The 21,209-nt window shown below is 37.4% G+C and overlaps 1 protein-coding gene across 2 annotated transcripts in view; it reads right to left on the reverse strand.

The window, feature by feature from the left end:
• Nucleotides 1–494: 494 nt before the first annotated feature.
• The window catches only part of ASCC3 (activating signal cointegrator 1 complex subunit 3), a 267,227-nt gene continuing 246,512 nt past the window's right edge, over nucleotides 495–21,209 (reverse strand). For both annotated transcript variants that reach the window (XM_065631955.1, XM_065631954.1), the window contains exons 38-42: nucleotides 9,881–10,032; nucleotides 9,219–9,369; nucleotides 3,258–3,464; nucleotides 1,159–1,334; nucleotides 495–1,060 (exon numbers count right to left, since the gene is read on the reverse strand). In XM_065631955.1, the coding sequence (XP_065488027.1) occupies nucleotides 913–1,060; nucleotides 1,159–1,334; nucleotides 3,258–3,464; nucleotides 9,219–9,369; nucleotides 9,881–10,032 (834 nt within the window). In that variant the 3' untranslated portion in view covers nucleotides 495–912. The remainder of the gene's footprint in view (nucleotides 1,061–1,158; nucleotides 1,335–3,257; nucleotides 3,465–9,218; nucleotides 9,370–9,880; nucleotides 10,033–21,209) is intronic.

Genomic DNA, 21,209 nt, shown 5'->3' on the forward strand with positions numbered 1-21,209 from the left:
AGAACTTGTCCTTGCTCATCAAGCTGGCTGTTGTAAACCCCATTTTTGGAACTTCACTCTCCCATTTACAAAAGGTAGTGGCCTGTTTTAGCACTGAACCCTAGAATAGGACACCTGATTTTATACACCTTAGTCCTTCAAAATTCAGAAAAAAACCCACTAAAGAAATTGTAAAGATGTAATACGTATGTATGATGTGTATATATATGTATGTGCATCCATGTAAAGGGTAAACTTGAATTATGATCCATATAAATTACATCATTGCTATACTGGAAATATTTTATACTATTTATCATGCCTTTATAACCATATTTACTGGATATATAATGAATATACATTTGTGAAATTTTTCCTTTGGATTATTGCCTTTAAAATGTAGTATGTGTAACAAGAGGATTTTGTTACTATATATTTCATGTTTTACACTGAAATATCTAATGCAAAACATTCTTATGGACTTATTTTTATTGAAATAGAACACATCCATCAACATTTTCAGCAGTTCTTAGAACAAATTTTGTATTTTTCCCTATAAATTAAAAAAGTTGATTATTTAAACTACATTAATACATAGGCTACAGAACACTTTTCAAAATTAAGACTATAGCCCTAAATTTGCGCAAATTACAATATCTTTTAGTCTTTTATTTTGATGTGTCAAAATTCACTTAACAATACAACTTCTGAAAGAAGAAAGATGAAACAAGAAAAGTCAAATCTTCATAGAGGAATAAGGCCACTGTGGCTAACTCTGTGTTCCCAGAGTCAATACAGTAGTCACTTTATATTTCCCAGTTGTCTTGAGGTTTGAAGTTGGTTCCACTAAGGCAAATGCATTTTTGGATGTCCAGAATGACCAGGTGGCTTCGCTGCAAGACCAGTTCTTTTGAGTGGACTTTTTAGATCACCTTAGTTCAGAGCCAGGTGACTGACAGCATCAGGTGCCTCTGTTGTGACTTGTGCTGAAGTACCAGCAGGTATAATGTTCAGGTAAATATCGTACTGCTGGTCCATGCCAAGGTAACTGTCACTCATGAGATACAATGTGTAGATACACCTAAAAGGTAGAAAGCAGAATCGTTAGTTTGGAAATTAGGTGTTGACTACCTGGAAAAGATGAGTGTTAAGAGAACTTAATTTGTAAATTTGTCATACTTTCCAGGAGTTTCTGGAGTAAAAAAAGCAACAGAAACGGTATTTCGATTTCTGACATATCCAGTTCTCTTCAGGGCGATGAGTTCTTTTTTATCAACTTCTCCCAATATCAAAAACCATCCTTCATCTTTAACTTTGGGGAATCGAGGAGCCAGTGCTTTACTGTCTTGCTTTCCCTGTTGGGGAAAAGAAACAGTTTAATAAAACTAGAAATCACCTTTCCAAAATGCCTTGATTGAAAAACAGGTCAAAACCACATTGTTGTGAATTTTTAGATAAGATGATAATTTAGCCAGACTAAAGTATTTTTGTTATTTGTTTCCAGATGAAGGTTTTTTAATTTAAAAAAAAAAAAAAATCATGGCCCACAAAGAAAAACCCAGAGTACAAGATACTATTCTACTTACTTTGTGAGCTATTAAAACTTGAATGGAAATACTGTTCCCTTTTTGTAATTTCATCTAATGTATTCCAAATGCTATTCTCTGCAGAAGGGTTAATTGTAAACCTCACATCTTTAAAAAATGCTAAACAATATTGTTCAAGATTAATATAAAGACAAAAACAGCACTTGAAGTCTTTATTTGAGGTTGATATAGCAAAAGGAAAGATTATTTCAGTGATTCTTTAAGACAGTGACTTTGCTGCTGGAAGCTGAAGATACAGTGATGAGCACTCCATCAGCATTCATCTTGTGTTCTGTAGACAGAAAAGCTTTACTGAAGATTTACACAGAAGAAAAAGCACCATCGTAGCAATGAAGCTTCAGAAAGAGTTTGATCCAGCTGTTTCTTACAAAAGAGGGATCAAATTCTAGGAGAGCTTTATAAAACGGTGATCACTGCATGAAATGCTCCTGCTCCCTTCTTTTCAGTGGCTTCCTGTTAGGAAAAGTCTCTGTCAGTAACTGGCACAGCAAATAGAACATTTTATGGAGGAGCTTTGACCCTTTTTCCTTCCTACAAATGAGAGAGTCTCCCCTTGAAGCTATGGTGAACATGCTGTAGTCAGGACAAGAAGTCTTTTGGGGAGAAACAATACTTTTCAAATATAATTATTTTACTAATGTAAGTTAGCTTCAGGATTTACAACATTATTATTCTTTTTATCAAAATGAAGTTGTCTTAAGAGTGTCAGAACCAACATCTAAAACTCTCCTCTGCTTTTATCTTGAACTCTTCTTGTATCTTAACAAAATGCTGCTAATTATTCTTAGTTGTTTGAAATGTTAGAGAAATTCATTAGCAAAATTGCAATCATGGTGGTCCCTATGCCACCCATGGTACGCAAATCACCAAAAAAAAGTGCATCTATATGTGACAGGTACAGTGTCAGCAGTGCCTGATTTGAGTGCCGGAGGAATTGTTGGAACTCTTCCAAGAGCCGACAACCAGGAACAGTGAGTTACTGCTGCTGCTTCCAGCAGCTGGAAACCTGTTTCTGGCTTGGCCCGTGAAGACAACCAAGAGGAAAGGGGATGTGCTTTAACCGGGCAAAGGGGTGGGACTGCAACTTGGGCATGGAAAAGAATTGAGTGCAGAAGTTGCTCTAGGAGCTGTTCAGAAAAGCTTCACATGCAAAATATGAGGAAAGCATCCTCAGTAAAGGCCTAGGGGTGTGTTATGAGTAGAAACACAGATATAGGTATGGCTCTGGTGTGCAGTTTGGAGGCACATGGGAGGGTAATAGGGAAGCTTAGAAATGGGTTTGGGGAAGCAGGATGTGCAACAGGATGAGTGGTAGGACTTTGGGGGTGGCAAGTACTTAAGTACTGCCTCTGAAGTTATAATCTCTGCTGTCACTGCTTATGGTACCCATGCATATGAACTTTAATGAGTTTCTGGTTTGTAAAAAGTGAGAGATTTTTTCATTGACTGGAATTGGTCTAGGATTTTACATTACATGCCTATTTTCTATCCCGTTGCAACCTACAAAAACATTTGGTTCATTACTAACACAGAAAAGGCTTTGAAAGTGTTTATAATTTACATAATACTTAAACCATAAGAAGACCTGTTATGCTGTATAAAGCATTATGGCTAATGTAAATGGATTATTGGAAACTTGTCACTTAGGAAGGAAATGATAAATTAATCTACCTGATACCCCGTCTGGGTTCTCTGCAGATTTATTTGGAGCACATACTCTTGATCAGCGTGTAATTTGATCCATCTTTTGTCGTCTCGTGCGTCTGTTGTCAAAGTGGGAACTGGCACTTCGTTCTGTAGTTGAGCTGGGTCATCCCAACAGCCCTTAATGCTCAGGCTGACGTTCAGAATTGGCAAACGGCACAAGAAATTCCAAGCCTGTAGAAAAAACAGATCCCTGTGGATTACAAGACAATCTATACAACACAGACCATTGTCACTGTAACAATAACAATTCAATGTGCAGCCTACATACTTATTCTATATTCAAAATATTTTATTGTTTTAGACTATATATATAATTGTAAGACTCTCTGTCATAAGCGTAAAATGCTTTTCATTAACCTCTTACTCTGCTTGCTTCTAAGCAAATAAAACAAATGTGAAACTCCTCAAGCACTCACTAAGATTACTGACGTCTGAACAAAGGAAAAACTCCTTACCACTCCTGATTAAAGTATTTTTTCCCTATAAGCCACTTAATTATACTAGTTTTTAAGTTTTAAATGAAACTTCCTTAGCATAATCCATACAGAACAAGTCACTGCAGTGCTAATTAGCAATGCGCAAACCTCAGAGAGTTCGGAGGATCAGTTGAGATAATTAACCAAAAGTTCAACTGCATATCCAGAGTTATCCTGAGCTTTTTTTTTTAAGTTTTCTTGTATCGATATTCACAAATCCTCCTTCTTACAATCCTCCTGAGGAATCTTCACTCTCTGTGGTTTCTCATGAGCTGCAATAGGCCCTCAGCTTTCTGTCAGCCTTGTACAGAGAACTGGTGTTAGAGGGATACGATTTGTGTCAGCGAACGTGACACTCTCTTCAACCTTAAAGAGGTATCCTGAAAATGCAGCCCTATGTACCTCTCAGCTTGGTCTCCATCAGACAAGGAAAAGCAGCGCTGAGAAGCTATGACAAAAATGGAGGGGAGTAATGCAGGCTTCCATTTAGTAAAAAGAAAATCAGCATGTTCACTTGATGAAATTTGTTAGGAAGGCAAAATGGAAAAATGGGCTGTGGAGTGGAAGCAGGGATTTGTGGCCCCACAATGGCTGAAAAAGATAGATGAGGCTGGCACTGGGAGGAAAACAAAAAACCAAGAGCCACCCTCTGCCCTTCCCTTCTTCCCTCCACCCCCAAACCAAAATAGGAATCAGTGCTTCACCCATGTTTTCAAACACCACATATGAAAAACCGGAGGATGGGAGGAGGAGAAAGAAGAATACTGGTCTTGGTAAAGAGCCTGCAGATGTCAAAATGGGAACAAGTGGGAATGAAGACGGTAGGCATAGTTGTGTGGCATGGAACAGAATGTTTTATCTGGAGAAAGACTAAAGTATATTTTATTTTTCATGTATTGGTTTGACCATTTTGTGTTTCAACAAAATCTATTTTCATTTAGATTGTGCCTGATGAGTCTCTGCTTACTTTTTCTGTGCTGGAAGGCACAGAGTCCTCATAAAAACTCAGTTAACTTTTTAGAGTCATCATTGCCATGGTTCATACTGACAGTAACGGTATATGTTAATACACAATTAGGGATACAGCAGCCAGGGTAAGCAGAGCTAAGATCGCAGTCACAGGAAAAGGTGGTGCCGTCCCTCTCAGCAACACCCTCCCCGCCAGGTACCTGTCCCCCTCTGTTCCCAGGCTGTTGGCACTCCCATGCTGTGATTGATTGTGCGGCTAGATGGATCAGCTTGCTAATCATTTTGGTGACAGCATGAACTTAGATCAGCTTAAAGCTGATTGTGGAAGCATATTCTCTAATCCCGTGAGCACTCTGAATAAGCATGAACCTTCGGGGCTTCTGAAAGAAGTGCTCCAGCCTCCTCCCTGCTGGCACAAGTATTCGCGTAGCCGCTTGGCTACAGGCCATTTTTGACTGTCAGCGAGAAGGTTGATATGATCCCTCCTCCCTTCGTCCCCAGATGCTTGTTCCCACCTCCTGGCCAGAACCAGCAGCAGCGTTTGTGCAGCTGTGCAGTCTGTGGGGTCAGGAGAGGTGACGATGGCACGAGGAGGGCAGGGCTGCCCGTTTCGGCTGCAGCACAGACTTAGGTGGGATTAAAATGGCTGTGTTACCAGAGCCTGGCTGAGCTAAATGAGAAAACTGATTTAAGCTAAAAACTAATCTCTCTTCTCTCTTCCGTGTGCTGCATGAACAGCTGTGTCTGTTCAATGGAGAAGGTGGGGAGGGCCAGCTGCGAGCACTCAGGAACAGCAGCAGAAAAGCAGGGGACACCGATGAATCGCACTGATTTTCTTAATAGTGCCTTAGCTAGGAAAGGACAGGAAAATTTTAACAGAAAGTAAACACTTAGAATGTTCAGGGAAAAGAAATCCCTCTTTTTCCCAACTCTGAAAGGGAAAAAAAGGCAGCACCTTGAAGATGAAGAAAAAACACCACAGGCATTCTTAATTAATTAGTTGTTGCCAGGATGTTGCTACTTCTAACACACAAGACACCACTAAAATCACCTCCAGCAGATCACACTGGATGAGACAACTTGAGCAGTAACACCTTAACTGGCAAATGATTTTCTGCTTCGTGTAAAGGTTTTTAAGATGCAGTTTGTGGTGGGAACTGTACAGACCTACAGTGTGGGACTCTGCGTGCCCCAAAGCCGTGTACGTCTGCTGTGTTCAGCAGAGGCACCATAATATATACCAACCCAGTGATCACCCCGTCTATATCTAAAGTATAGATACCATTACGTGGAAAACTTCTATGTGTAGTATCTCAGAGGACAGGACCTGTTACAGTTATGTTAGAACAAAGTTTAATTTCAGCAGAGATCATACTGTATTAAATCCTTCAGTGGTGTTACCTGTCGCTCTGTTGAAGACTCTGATTTGGTCTGTTTTATACTGTACAAACCCAAAACTTTCTATTTGTCAAAGGCTGTCATGTCCTCATGTAGCTTTTACAGTGCAAACAAAACAAGGTAACCCTGAGTAACTTTCTGATTAGATAAGAAAGTAGGTGTAATATGTCATTCTCCAGGCCCTGTGTATTTGAACATTAAAAGGCAAACTTAGTACTGCCTGATCACTGATACAGCAAGGACAGCAGACGGCCTTTTTATCATCCATGCAACGTGGAGAAAATGAAGAAATGCTTTTCTTACTGAGGAAAATTTCAAGTAGTAGCAGCTGAAAATGAAAAAGAAGATTATAGGAACACAGGTACTTCCAGAGTAAAGGCAGCTAATACCACAGCAGGGACAATATTTTTTTCAATCTTGAGGTTTCTTTTTTCTTCTTCAATAATATAAATATCAGCTTAGTATTTTAAGAGGTGCCTAATGCTTAAGTGACTTAGAAACTGAAAAAGATTTAAAATATTTTTCAGTTTCTAAGGAATATGATCCAGAATATGAAAGAAATATGATTCAGAACGGATCACTGAAACAAACATGGAGCCTAGGCCAAAGATCAGAGTGACAGTCTAAACAGTTTTTGAATTTAGGCTGTCAGCATTTAAAGCCCCACTGACTTTCAATGAGGTTTAGGACTATAACTAACTTTTGGAAAATTAAACTCAAGCTCCCATGTCATTTAGGTATTTCTTGACAATTTTACTTTTTTTTTTTTTTTTCTGTGTAGGTTGACATAAGCACATATTCTCTCCTTTTAAATATATCAACATGCCCAATGTGTGCAAGCACATATATACTATACATATATATACCTACCAAACCCATGGATTGAAACCATAATCACATAAGAAATTCTTCCTGAACCTCTGATAACATCATTAACATTTTTGCCAATAATCTGTCTCCCCAGGACTTAGCCTAATATTCCAAATCCATGAGCAGCTTTGAGAGCTGCTATTTAAAAATTAATTACCAATCTGCTTAAAAAAACATTTTCTTCTTTCCAAATGTGAAATTTCTTCCTTTTCCTGTCTGCCTCAGACATATGTAAAGCTCAAGCTTTACCAGTTTCATGCTAGTAACAGGTTTAAGATACAGGTTCAATATACTGTGAGCGAGATGTAAAAGGTTTGTTAGTAAAAGAGTGTTTTTGGCAATTTGGTGGTGTATGTACTTTATTTGTCTTTGTTTAGGTCTGGTTCCAGAATGTTAGGCTTAAACTCTGTAATCATATTATGTCTTTATAGAAAATGTATCATAAAGGTGCATTATTTATTTAAGAATTTTTCTCTTGGTTGGCTCCTGAGTGTGCATTGAAATACACTCAACAGGCAGTCTCAATATGAATTTTAATTCTGTGCAAAGTATCACAATAGTTCTTTTTTTTCTTGAAAAAAATACCTTAAAGGATATAAAATGTTAGTATAAAGGTTTCACATTTGCAATGACCTGCATAATACAGTCATGACTTTGCTGTACCAAATATGGCCATTCCCAACTCACAGAAATGAAACTTTCTCTTTGCAGGATGCTAAGGTGTTATGTTTTTCCCTCTTATATGCATCTGTATTTACAAACATAGACATATAGAGGCATAGAGTCATTCACAGTGTGAACGTACACACCACATACACACAAGCTATTTCTGAAGAAACTGCTAAGACATTTCAATACCAGCCAAACATATTTATCTGAGGATTAATCTTCATCTATTGAATCAGACGAGAACACTGCCATGCATACAATTATTTAATTAGCAGCCAAATCCTCTGCCAGTCAGCAGCCGTTCCAGGCATACTGATGGGGCAGTAGATGCAAATCTCACAGTAGTACTGCTTTTTCTCATTACTACTGCAATTAGCACTTAAATTGATGCTTTAAACATACTAATTTCTGGAATAATTCAGGATTTGTATGTTACCTGGGATCGCCTCACTGCAGAGACGACACCAGATTGCTACGCAAATTGAAGCACTTTTGAGCCAAATAACCATCATCATATCAGACAGAGCCAATTTGCATTTGCTTTTAAAGATAACAGAATGGCAATTTATGCAAATAAATTAAGTTTACTTCTGAGTTCTCCCTGAACTAATTATAACAATGTTCTAATTTTTTATCACATCTAAAAGTTGGACTGAAATCAATGTGTATTATGTTAGAAATCTGTTGTTAAAGGAAGCCTTGTTTTGATGTCAATACATCTTCTTAATTCAAAATTTTGATGTTAATTTAGTTACAAATGCAGATGTCTGTTATAGACGTTTAAGTACTTTTCTTCTTGTTTGCATACCAGTAAAAGGTTTAACTGAAGCTGAACAGTCAAACACAGGACATATTGCTTTCCTTTTAAATATTCAAATAAAAAGCATTTGAAGTATAGCTTTTGAAATTTTCATCTTTCATACATTTATTTGAAATCAATAGGCTTAGCATTTGATGAATACTATGGAATATAGCTACCCTTTGCTGGAAATGGCTTGAAAACCAAGCTGAAAATAATGCTCTCTCAACCTCAACATTTTGAGATAGTATTTTTAATTCCTCCTGTGAAGTGTGAAAATTTCATCTTCTTTTTCCTTTTCAAATAGAAAATGAGTGCTGGGTCTTTTACTAAGGGTACTGTCAGAAGAAAATGGTGTTTGACAGACCACTTCAGAAACCAGCTACGATGACATTTGCAATGCATGTATTCCTAGTGCATAGCTGGCTATGAAAAGGTGGATAACACTCAGCAGATTGAATGACCTAAGAAGCATCTTTAGACCAAGGAGATGTGGTAATATCAGCCATAAACCAGGCTCTGTTACTGGTTAGCAGGGAATAAGTGAAAACAATATTAAGGAAGCAGGCAGAGAGGAAACCCTGTAAAGCTTAGCAGCACCTTGAGATGAGAGCAATGAATGTGTTGCACTTTGTACAGAACATCACATGATATTTGCTGAAGGGAAGTGAAGAGAGTATTTCTTTTCCCAGCTACTCCTCCTTTCCAATCACACCAATAATGACGACTGATCAAAAGTATTACCTGTGAAATGTGTGCTGTTTGCAGCTCACTGTCCACAATGGAAGCAAAAACATGCTCTTTTCCTTCGCAGGCAGCTATCAGTTCAGGAAGACACTCGATCGGTCCTTGGTAACCTCCACGCACACTCTTCCTTTTGTGCTGGCTCCACTTTCTGATATACACAACAAAACATATGCCCAGGGAGGGCAAGCAAACATTTATTTTCAGTTTCTTTGGTGGTAAAACTTGATACTGGTTTCTGTTATTAAATGCTGGTCATTTATTTTTGGGTAGCATGAATTACTGCATTATCTAGGCATCTAGAGAGCTTAGCATTATCTATGACATTAAGGTGGATACTAATGTATTTTTATAATGGATTAAAATGCAGAGATAATTAATATACAGAGTTAGATTTGTTAGGACTTGGAACCCTTCCAGTAATCTCTTGTTAATTTGTCTGGAATCATGGTTCTCAAAATAATCTGTGGGGGTTAATTAATCAATGAATATTGAAAAGAGAAACAGAAACTTCATTTGGGAAAGCATCACTGTGAAAGAATGAGTTCTGCTTCTGGTGTATTAATGAACGCTCTCAGGCACAACGACGACATTCAAACACAACCAGCAGTCAGAGGTGGAATGAAATTACAAACCTGCAAATGCTTAGAAGAATTACATACCGAAAAAGGTAAAGGTGTTGTAGCTCTATATTGGGCACAGTAAGCAGGGAAGAGTCATGTATCCATCTGCCCTGAACCACCATCTGCACCAGATTGGTTATATTCAGAGCAGTCACCAGCCAGCCATGATGTGCTGCAACGTCCAGCATTGCCTAATCAAAGGAGACATATATATATATATATATATATATATAAAAGAGAATGCAATTATAATTGGGTACCTGGTTCATACAAGTAAAAGCATTCATTTAATGTTTAACATACAGGAATTTCTTGAATTTGACTAGATAAAAACCCTAAAGTTTAGCTTAATGAACGTTTTTGAGGTTTTGTTCAACACTGACACCTAACTTGAAATTTTGAAGAAAGCTAACAAAATAGCTAATAGTTTAGCTAGGGTGGGTAAGAGCAGTCAGAAATAACATGGATTTTACCCTTTGCACTGTAAACTGTTGATTGTCTTGAGAATGTGGGATGCTTGGCTGTCTCTCTTTTGGCATCTCTATCCCAAATCTGAAAAGTCTTCCCAAAGTACATAAAAAAATCCAAGCAAACATACAAACCCTATCCAGCTACACACCACCCCACAGTGTTAAGGATCGTCTTGCCTTCCACGTCTCGTGAGGTTCTGTTCCATTTCTGCTTCCTGTGTTGTAGACAATACAAGTAAAAGGTATCCTAGAAGTATTGCTAGCATAAAGATCTGTATCTGTAAAATTCATTATGGACTGGGCACTGTGAGTGGCCTTATTGACATGGTCATGATGGCTTTTTTCCTGGCTGGACTTAAATTCTGTTTGGTTAGTCTGAAAGAGAATTTAAGAGTTCTTCCAAAAGAGAAAGGGCCAAACATGAGGTTTTGGTTTCAACATACTATTTAATAGTAAATGTAGTTATTTGAATATATAGTATCCTTTTCACCCTGTCTAGAGTACATTAAAATGATTATTATAATTTATAGAATCAACTCAGCTGGTGAAGAAAATTATGCTATAATGTTAGTTGCCCTGCTTATTTTGTTGTTTAATACCATTACGATCACAATAAAGTGTGGGTCTTCATTACAAGATTCTAATTCAGTAGAAAGTAACGTATTTAAAAGTGGTTTGCCACATAGGAAATTTGAAGCTTGATTAAAATACTAGAAAATGTTTTTTAAGAAAGCAAGAAAAGAGTCTGGTATATTGAACAGTTTCAACACTTCTTTAAATACCATCTTCTTGATATTGGGAGAGTTGTAGTTTGATTTGAGGACTAGGCTTAAGATGTTTCCCTGGGTTTTTCTTTTAAAGACAAATGATATTGTTTGATACTTCCTTAGACAGCAGATACCTGCATCATTTTAACTTATTTTCCAGCCACTAGTGTAATGAGGAGAAGCTGTCTATGTAAGTCTTTACATTTAATCAAATGTTTTACAGACAAACAGAAGGCAGCATTAACTTAAGGCAAACTAAACAGTGAAATCTTCTTTAAACAAAGGAGTTGTTTACACACGCAGAGCTATTTCAGTTAAATTACACTGATTCTGGAGAAATACTGAGTTTAAAGACATAAGTTAGTTTCAGTCCTGGCCAGTCACACAGTTTATTTTAGCAGTTTACAATGCAATTTCGACAGGTTTTATTCCAGATCAGGATGATAAGATCAGTGACACAGAAAAATATTTAGTGTTACCCTGTATTACACAAATGTTGTCTCATTTCTTATGAACTGTGGATGAAGTGCCTTTCTGCTAATAAAGACCTAGATTTAACATTTAACTTGTCTTTTTTGAAGAAAGAGCCATAGCACCCTCGAACACTCTAATAACATTCCTAGTAACCCTAGAAATAGCACCTCACAGCACAACATTAATGGTTTTCTTTTTCCTGTCTTTTCACTTGGCTTGCCAAGGTGATTTCCAGGTATGATTATTTTTACCAAACAAGAAATAAAATTATGTTAGAAATCACAAGTGAAAGGAGCAGTTTCACAACCTCTAGATTTATGTGCTGGCTCACATGATTTTTAGTCAGATAAAGAGGGAAAAGTTCTCAGCATGTATCAGGGTGAAGTCCATCTTGCAAACTTCCAGAGCGAATCTCTCTTTACCTACTTCCACATTTTAAAATATATTGAAGCCTACACATAGGGTACAGTCGGTGCCTCTGAGCATGTTGCTGAGACAGTATGGTATCTCTCTCCTGCTCTTCACTACTTGATTCTTGTTCTTTCCCTTTCTGCTCTTCCGACATAGTTTAAAACCTCATGTTCCTCAATGACGAGAACACTGTATATATGTGAAGAACAATGGGCACATAGAAATGCCGTCTTTTCTATGAGCAGCAAAAAGAACACAGTAAGTTGTATTTTTAGTCGGCATGAAGCAGTGGTATTTTGATAAAATGCTTCTGAGGACACATGCATAACACTGTTTTCATTGTGTTCTTTTTTTTTTTAAAATCTATTCCCCTACCCCCACCTCTTTTAACAGAGGTTTGAAAAGGGGAAAGGAAGAGAGAAGACGTAAGAGAAAGATAAATCTAAAACAAGCTATACACTGAAATTAACTGGAGGATCCTTTCACATAGAAAATCTCCTAGAAATTGATAGAGGCCTACAGACAGATATCCCGTAGGGAGCAAGGAAAGCCTGTGTGTGTGAGACTCTGTTCCACATTGTTATAATGAATCCACATGGCAAATCCGCTTTTCCTCCTTATTTTCTGCTTCTTCACCCATAGAATTTATTCACATCATCTCTATCTGGATGCGAAATCCAAGACAGTGACATTGTGAAAAAGTCAGAACAATGGTAAAGTTGCCTTGTTTCATCCGCTGCCTTGGAAACCCGCGCACGTCTCATTTTCCGCTAAGTGTAAAACACACAGATGCTTGATACTTAAATGGTTATTGAAATTCCTATAAATACTCAAAGAAACAAATTCAGTCGTTCCTCTGTCTCCAAATTAGCTATACAAAATGTAGCAACTAAATAAAGAAAATAATATAAAGGACAAAAGAAAAAAGGCAAGTATTTAATATTTATATTATCTGGTGAATAACATTTAGTCTCTCTAGTTTCTCCAGTTGCTACTTGTTTGGTTTGTTGTTGATGCTAAGTAGAAACCAGTATAATTTTCTAAAAATTTGTGGCTTGTTCACTTTTATTTGGTGAAAAGTAATTTCTAAATACCTTGTAGCTGATAAGACTGGAACAGATTAAGAATATTACTCTAAACTGAGAAAGGGTACAAATTGTTTATGTGCCTTTCTACCCTCAGAATTTCATGCCAACACAGGATAAATTCATCACAGAGAAAAAATTAAGAGAAGAGGACAGTGAGTGCAAGAAGTGAAGCAACAAAACTATAAAGATGCTTTTACTGACATCAAAATACCTTTTGGTAAACCAACAAGTTAAAAAAACCCAAAGCCTTAAGCTCACCACTTTTTAACCTAACGTAGAAAATACGGGGTAAACAGATGGAGTCAAGGAAAATATTGCTTGTTATAATGAAAAATATGTTTACCATCATCTCATTTGGGCCACTTCCTGCACTTGGGAGAAGAAATGCAGAGGCCTACACTGAGATGGATGGGCATTAGCTTTTAAGCCTTTCAAGTGTCGTATTTGGACAACCACAAAATAATAATAGCAATTAGTGACACATCCTTTAACATTTTGTCTGTCATTATCAAAAATAGCTTGGCTTTTACCAACATGGGAAGCAACAAGCTATAAACAATGGCAGGGATAGCACGAAAATGCTGATGCTCAATAACTGATTGATGTAGATACACCTGTTAGGTATTAGCAAAAATTTTCATTTTGATGATATTCAGAATTGAATGTCAAAATGTTTGGATCAAAATCTTGCTGTTTTCTTCTTCATTCCAGGAGTGCATTAATATGAAACCCTCAGCATCCTTTATCAAGTTTCCATCATATTATTTTCAGGAGCAGTAGCTGGTTATCCTTAAGTACTGAATTATTTAAACTGATCAACCTGTACCTTGCTGGTCTAACATGAAGCTGAGATTTAACAGTAGGTTTCTTTTCAGCCAAAGTTACTACTGATGCTTTAAATCATAGTTTATAATTCCCTAGCTTAAGGGGAAGCAAAGATGGGGCAGGATGTGAGAGAGGTGAGTGTGTGGCACACACACTGATAGCAAAGCATCATTGCTTTTATCTGGTGTTTTAAAGCACTCTGAACATGTGCACAGAATAACATACTAAATTGTTCCATAGTGAACATACCTACCCCACACACTCCCTACCCGTTTAGGAGATTTGTCTAGCAACTGAAATATCCCAATTGCAAAATCTTTCATTTGAGAAACTTTTTTGCAAAGTATTAACACTGTTTTTGGTATTACTTTCACATCCTTCATTTGAAAACCAGATATTCTGGATCACTCTTGTATGACTGGGTAGGTGGCAGGGGAGCAGAGACTGTACAACTAGCAGAATTTCTCATCTACTCAAATGACTTAAATAGCTTTTTCCTTTAAGATAAGTTATTGAAGTGTTCAAATGAAACAGCTTGCATCTTATTAACAGAGACTGCATACTGCTTGGAATAATTTCTTTTGTTTGAAGTCATCTGTCATATAATTCTGAATATACTAAGCATTTCTACTTAAATACTGTAAACATAAATGTAATTGTAAATATTGTAAATATAAAAGTCAGTATTTTGTGGCTAAATTATATGTAAGTAAAGTGAAAATGGAGCTAAATGAACAATAACTGCTCTGGATACAAAGGCTAGCCAGGGAGACTAAGGTAACATAAGAAGTGTCGCTGCAGCTGAGATTTATATCTGTGATTACTCAGCTAAAAGTTGACTGCCTACAGTGATGCCATTGGTGGTAATGATTTGGTGGATGAGGCTGAAACTTCAGGAGTACTCAGGGTGAGCTACATGGCTCAAATTTATCCACTTTTAAAAGATTAATTTTATTTTTTTGTATCGACGCTTCACAGGCGACGACACTTTCTTGAGCACCTTCATTCAGAAAATTGAAGGTGGATACACTAATGTATACAGCCCTCTACGCAAAAAAACCATTCACCTTAGACTTGAAAGCTTATGTAATCTAAATCCAACACATTCTTAGCCAAACAAACAAGAGGTCTTATTCTGCAGTGATGCTTTGAGGAAGGAAACTGGTATTTAGAAGATATAAACTGTGTAAGACTAAAATACTTCAAACTGTTGTTGCACAGTTGCATCAAAAAGCAGAGTTAAGGCTGGTTAGGATTTGTACCTATTTTTGTACCTGCATTTATTGCGTATAGTATTCCAATATCAAATCATCAAAATATCCCCAACTCTTGTCTTCACTGCATGCTAATATAAGTTCTGTTGTCTAGGACTAGACTTCAGTTAGAAATATAAGTTTAAATCCATAGAACTATTAAAATAATTAAAATGGTGCCTAATTACAGCTGTTTAGGACTACAGAGTTTATAAGACAAATATTTATAGATAATAATATGCAAAAGTATGCATTTTACCCATTTTCCTGAAAACTATGAAGTCAGAATAATAATAAATCTTTTTTTGCACATGCTTCAAATGTAGGAAGCCTTCCAATACGTAATATTATATTATGATCCACATGTGACTTGAGATCATACTAATACAAGTAAAATATTTTTCCAGATGTTAAAGCATGCCATGTACTATAAGATTCATGTTTTCATATAAATTATGATTACGATGCTTCAATTATATACCCCAGTAAGAACAACTGACTTGAAAAGTTGGAATTCATTTGAAGAAGTCTTACAGAGGGTTTTAAGATCACTAACTTTTTTATGTTATACACTGGTAAAACAGGTATCTACAGAACCTTTGCACTTCAGAGATCTAGTCCAAGATTACTTTTTAGAAATGTATTAACTTGGGGAAGGGGAGGAGTTCTTTCAGATCAATTAAATAGGACACACACAGCTGTATAGTTGCAGCCTACAGACCACCTCTCCCCCTTGTACTTTATCAGAGATATACTGAATAAGATGTTATTAATCCCCTTCAGGAGGCAGTTCTTTTATACTGCCCTCCGCATCCCCCTTCCCTTCACTTTTTTACAAGCATATTCATCTCTCTCTTCCATATGCTCTGCTACCCCCTAGGAGAGACTAATTCTTCATTCTCCCATCATCATAAAGGTCTCACTGATGTATGCAAATTGCGACCTTCCTAGCTGCTTTGTAAGATTCCTATCCCTGTATTCATCCTTTAGCCTCCATAGTAACTTTATTAGTACGATCAGAACCAGGGAAAGGACAAATCACTTACTGCCTATGGTTAGTGGAGTGCAGCCCTTGGGTTCTTACTGACTCATTTTTCGGATAGTATTACTGAGAGAAAAGCAGCTATGGAATGTGATACCAGCAATGTAAACTCGGCAGGGCATAACCCAACATGTTCAGAACGTGTCGATTTATTTTCAGATTATTAATTAATAAACTGATATTCTCTCCTGTGCTAGTGAACTGTAAATACAATAAAATGTTTTTGATAAAAATCTCTCAGCAAGAAATTCCAGTTTCCTAACATAAACAATGTCTTAAGGACAGCATTTGTTCCGAATCTTACACAACCTACCAAACCCACGAAAAATATACAGCATCTTTCTCATAATAAATCTGCCCTCTTTAGAGTTGAAAGTCAGTTTCAAAGTAGTAATGTAATATTTTGTCAATAATTAAAAAAATTTGAGTGCATTCACAAGAATCCTTTTCAACAGCAACAGTTATTCCCAGTAACTTTCTCCTGAACTTTTAGCCCCATAAGGTTAGCATTCAGGAAGCTCAGCTGCTGTCTAACAAACTTAATTAATCAAAAAGTCATTTCCGAGCTGTAACTATGAGTAAAAGTGCTTCAAGTGTGCTAGCAAGCCTACAAGTTAATCAAAATGCTAATGCAGTACAAATTAAAGTTGTGATTAACATTTCACAGTAGCTGCTTAAGTGAATTGATCACACAAATGGGTTAAGCATTACTCATTTCCTCCAGCCCCAACTGGGAAAAGGTTTGTCATGGGTGGGGGAGGGATTATATATAAGCAGCACCAAACCTTCATTAAACTGTCACCAAGATGCTTCCATACACCAGTTCAACAATTAGCCACAGCGAGCAAAAACCCCAACACCACTGCCACAAAGGTAACCTGCTCTTCTCCCACGTATAGACCTGCAAAAGAGCAGCAGGCAGCACGTGATTCCAACCCCAACATGTCTGGGTATGTTCACTACAAAGTTATCCATCGCTGTTTAGTATCTATAAATGAGCATTACTGTCCAGCATATGCATTACAAACTTTTTTATTATCCTATTCTTTCCACCCTCCTAATGTAGAATGGATAGCCATCCAACCATGAAAGCAACCAGTATTTAAATAAAATTGCAAACATGGTGCTATCACCAGAATGTTACCACATACACAAAGAATATGTGTAGTAGCTAAAGAAATGTGGCCCCTGCTCTTCACTTGTTTCTGAACAATCCTCTGCATTCTCGAGTTAATTTGATTCTCTTCCCTTCCTTCAGTAGAGCTGCCAACTTATTTATAGTTGCCAATGCACCCATTAAACAAGAAAATTATTTCCTTCCCTGGGTACTTCTCAGCAAATGTGACATACACACTGTAAAACAGGCCATTGCAGCAAGTCATGGGCACACCTGCACTACCCAGACAACATATGAGCTCAAAACACACTTCAGATCTATAAGAACTTCTCCATTTCCTCATAGGCAGGAAAACAAATGATCCAAGGGATATGGCTCCCCAGGTCAATAGTTTTAGTGGCTGTTACGAACCGTGGAGGTTTGGGGAGGATAGGAAGTCCAGAGCTGAAGGACATTCCCATTCTTATCATCTGGGAACTGCAGCTCGGGCACCTCTGCTGTTGGCAGCTGTGCTGAGATGGCCGGGAAGGACCTTTGGCGTGAGGAGCAGTAGATGCAGCTCCACCATCAGCCAGAGCGGCTGCAGTTTAGCAGAGCGAGCATTTTGTATGTGAGCTAGCTCTTTAAAGACAGCTGAATTGGGCAGCATATTTGTGCAATATTTGATGACTCTGAACATGTCCCACAAAGATGATTCTCCGAAGCAGAACTGTAGCAAAAGCTGCAATTTAAATGACCAGAAACAACTAACTGGAACTATTTTAGAAAGGCTAAAGCAGTGTTAGACACATAGTCATCCAGCTAAGGAAATGCAGTGTTTAACCCAAATAGTTTTTTTATTTCCTGTCAAAATTAGATTCTCCAGAGGAATAACGTGATGGAGAAAGGCAGGCCATCAGCGACAGCGTTACAAGGTCCTCCTTTCAGGGATGTGCATGTTTCCTGTGCAAACTAGTCTTTATTCTGACTCCATGTCCATCTTCTCTCGTTGCACAGGTACCCTACTGAGATGCGTTTAACACATCCATAGGTAAACACTTCTCAGAGGTTAAGGCTGAGCTCCATGGCAGTTCTGCTTCTGGCAATATTAAAATATTTTATCAACGATTATACTACAAGTGGAGGCTTGTGCCAATCCCAATGCAAAGCCAGCAGTCTCCTTCCTAGAAGAGACTGCCCTGCTGAATCCGAGACTGACAGTATTACTGCCTCAATTATCCATTTCAATTAATGCAAATATAGGCAATAGTCTTAGAACAGCAGAGTAAGAACTGATCGCTGAATACACAGTCACAAAATATAAGGCTTGACAAAAGAAGTAAAAAAGAGATTAGATTTAGTCTGTTTCACATATTCTTAAATCAGAGATAGGAAAAAAGGTGGGGTATTGTCTTTACAGTAATAATTCTACAAAAATATTAGACAAATAATTTCATTACAATTTTTATTCTTTGATGTTCTTCTGCAGGAAATAGAAAAGTGTTTGATTTTGAGCAGCTACTGGAGTGCTCAGCACCATCTTACTGACACCTCTATCTTTTCTCAGTAAAAATATAGCAGAATGCTAGGCTTGAAGAGAATATGCAGTCTACTGTAATTTTATTAAAGGTGAGAGAAGCAAATAAAAATCAAATGACTTGGCCGAGGTCACACAGGAAGTCATGGCTGACTTTTTGAGCCATGGGAACCTTCTGTGCTTTATCTATGAGAGCCTGTCACCGATAACAAACTTGTTAGTTTTTGACTTGAGCTTTTCAATGTAGAACAGGGACATTCCTTCAGTCTGGTCAATGCCTCAGTGGCCATTCATTATGAAGATGGGTGTGGGAGCAGACAGGCATCCACTTTCCAAAAGGTTACATATTGCTATTCCCCATATTTCTCCAGTAAAAGGGAAAGAATTCTGTATTTCATCCTGGGGAAATAGCTAATGCATTTTGTCTTGCTATAACAAACTCCATCTATACCTAACAAATGCTAACTATAGAAAGTCTGTAACAGTATATTTCTTCCATTTGCTATTTTAACAATTACATTCCTTTACTGAGCCAGCACCACAACTCCTCAAATTCTGTTAAATGCTTATGACTCCTGTCTTTCATTGTGAGTATAGATCAACAGAATTCCAACATAAAAACAAAATTTCTGAGACATCTCAGGAAAATTAATTTAAGAGTAGTTGCATAATTTTTTTTTTTTAATTAGAACAGAATCTTACCTGAAATCCATCAGCCACATTTATCTATCTGATGCTGTTAATGTGGTTTTCTGACCATCAACACTACTCAGCCTAAAGCCACTGGTGATGAAAGAGGCGCAGAGGAGGCTGGAGGAATGGTGGGGAGGACACAATAGGGTGGATGCAAAAGGAACGACAGGAGAGAAGGCTGATTCAGGTGAAAGACAGCACAGAAGAGTGGAGAAGTGTAATAGCCTGTGTTGGAAAGATGCTTGCTTATGTATCGTGGCTAGAGATGGCAAATCTGCTCTGCAGTGGACCTGGGATGGAGCCCTGCTGTACCTAGCAAGGTACAACCACTTGTAAAAGCTCTTTGAAAGATCTTGCTTTCTTGTACCAGAAAAGCAGCGCTGATATGGAAAGTCTGTCATTCACATACCCGCCAGCAAAAATAACAGTTTATGTTCAGGTCACAGTTCGCAGGTTAGCTATACAACCTTAATGGATAAAGCACTTTGTAAGTAAATAAACAAAAGTTCAACGCAAAACCAATTCCCACCTCACTGCTGAATTTTACGTTTGGTGGTGCGAGCATGTGTTCACATGCACAGAGAACGTCACCCACTGAATATGTTTATCAATGGATCCTTCTATGGTTCAGTTCCTTTTCTCACAACTAACATCTTTTTTTTTCCACCTCTGTTGACCCAGAGTTCATCAGCAGGTCAGTGCTAAGGAAAAAGGTAACAACCAGTACTGAAAGTGTAACCGTGTCTATTGCTTAGATTCTGGGAACTTTAACCTCCGTTTGGGAAGCGTGACTAATAAGATGAAACAAATATTCTCCCAAGAGATGTAAACCATGCACCAACTTCGAAATACAAAAATGCTTGCATTATTTTTTTTAAAGAGGAACTTTTTTTTTTTTTTAGTATAGGTAACATTAGGTAGTATTTAACTGAAGGCCAGAGCGCTAACGCACAGTATGGAATGGTATTCCTCTGAACTCTATTACTACTTAAAGGGACTGTTGAATATTTTAGGGTTTTTTCTTCTGAATGATGATTGTTTCTGAAATACCTATTATGCAGTAACAGGTTTAAAAAATACATTTCCTAGCAAAGCAGGATAAATATTGAGCAAAATAATTATTGTAAAGAATCTTCAATTTACTTTTTTTCCCAAATATGTAATTACCCCCAAACACTAATTACACAATCATCTAAATGAACTTTAAGTATGTGATTCCTTTGAAACAAAGGTGAATTTTCTCATCTGAGCAAGTGATATTGTTTTCTGTTAATAACTGAGTATAATGAATAATAACTGTTCATACATTGAAGCTTTCAGCACCATTATTTTATTGATTTGAATATTTGGAGTAGACTTGCATTCAAGCACTGCTGGTTGCCAAGTTTAAGACTGTGTAGTAATAACATCTGTGGTGTTATTTGCTCTTTACTTTCTTTTTCTTAATTAGTTTTGCTTTATTTGATATTAGAATTATAAGCTTGCAGTTTTTGCTAGTGTAAGGTTGAGACTCACCCGAATCACTGGACACTGAATTGTCCACTGTTTTGTTTGTCTAGAGCATTGATTAATAATTTCTCATAGCGTGGTTTTACAAACTGGTAGGCTTGACACAACAATGTTTGCAGTTGCCAAATTGCCAACAGGCTTCAAACAAGATCAAAGCCCCATTCTGACAGTTGACATATAGATCACTGAGAATATTAAAATTT

This window comes from Caloenas nicobarica, chromosome 3 (genome assembly GCF_036013445.1).
Source record: "Caloenas nicobarica isolate bCalNic1 chromosome 3, bCalNic1.hap1, whole genome shotgun sequence".
Lineage (NCBI taxonomy): Eukaryota > Metazoa > Chordata > Aves > Columbiformes > Columbidae > Caloenas > Caloenas nicobarica.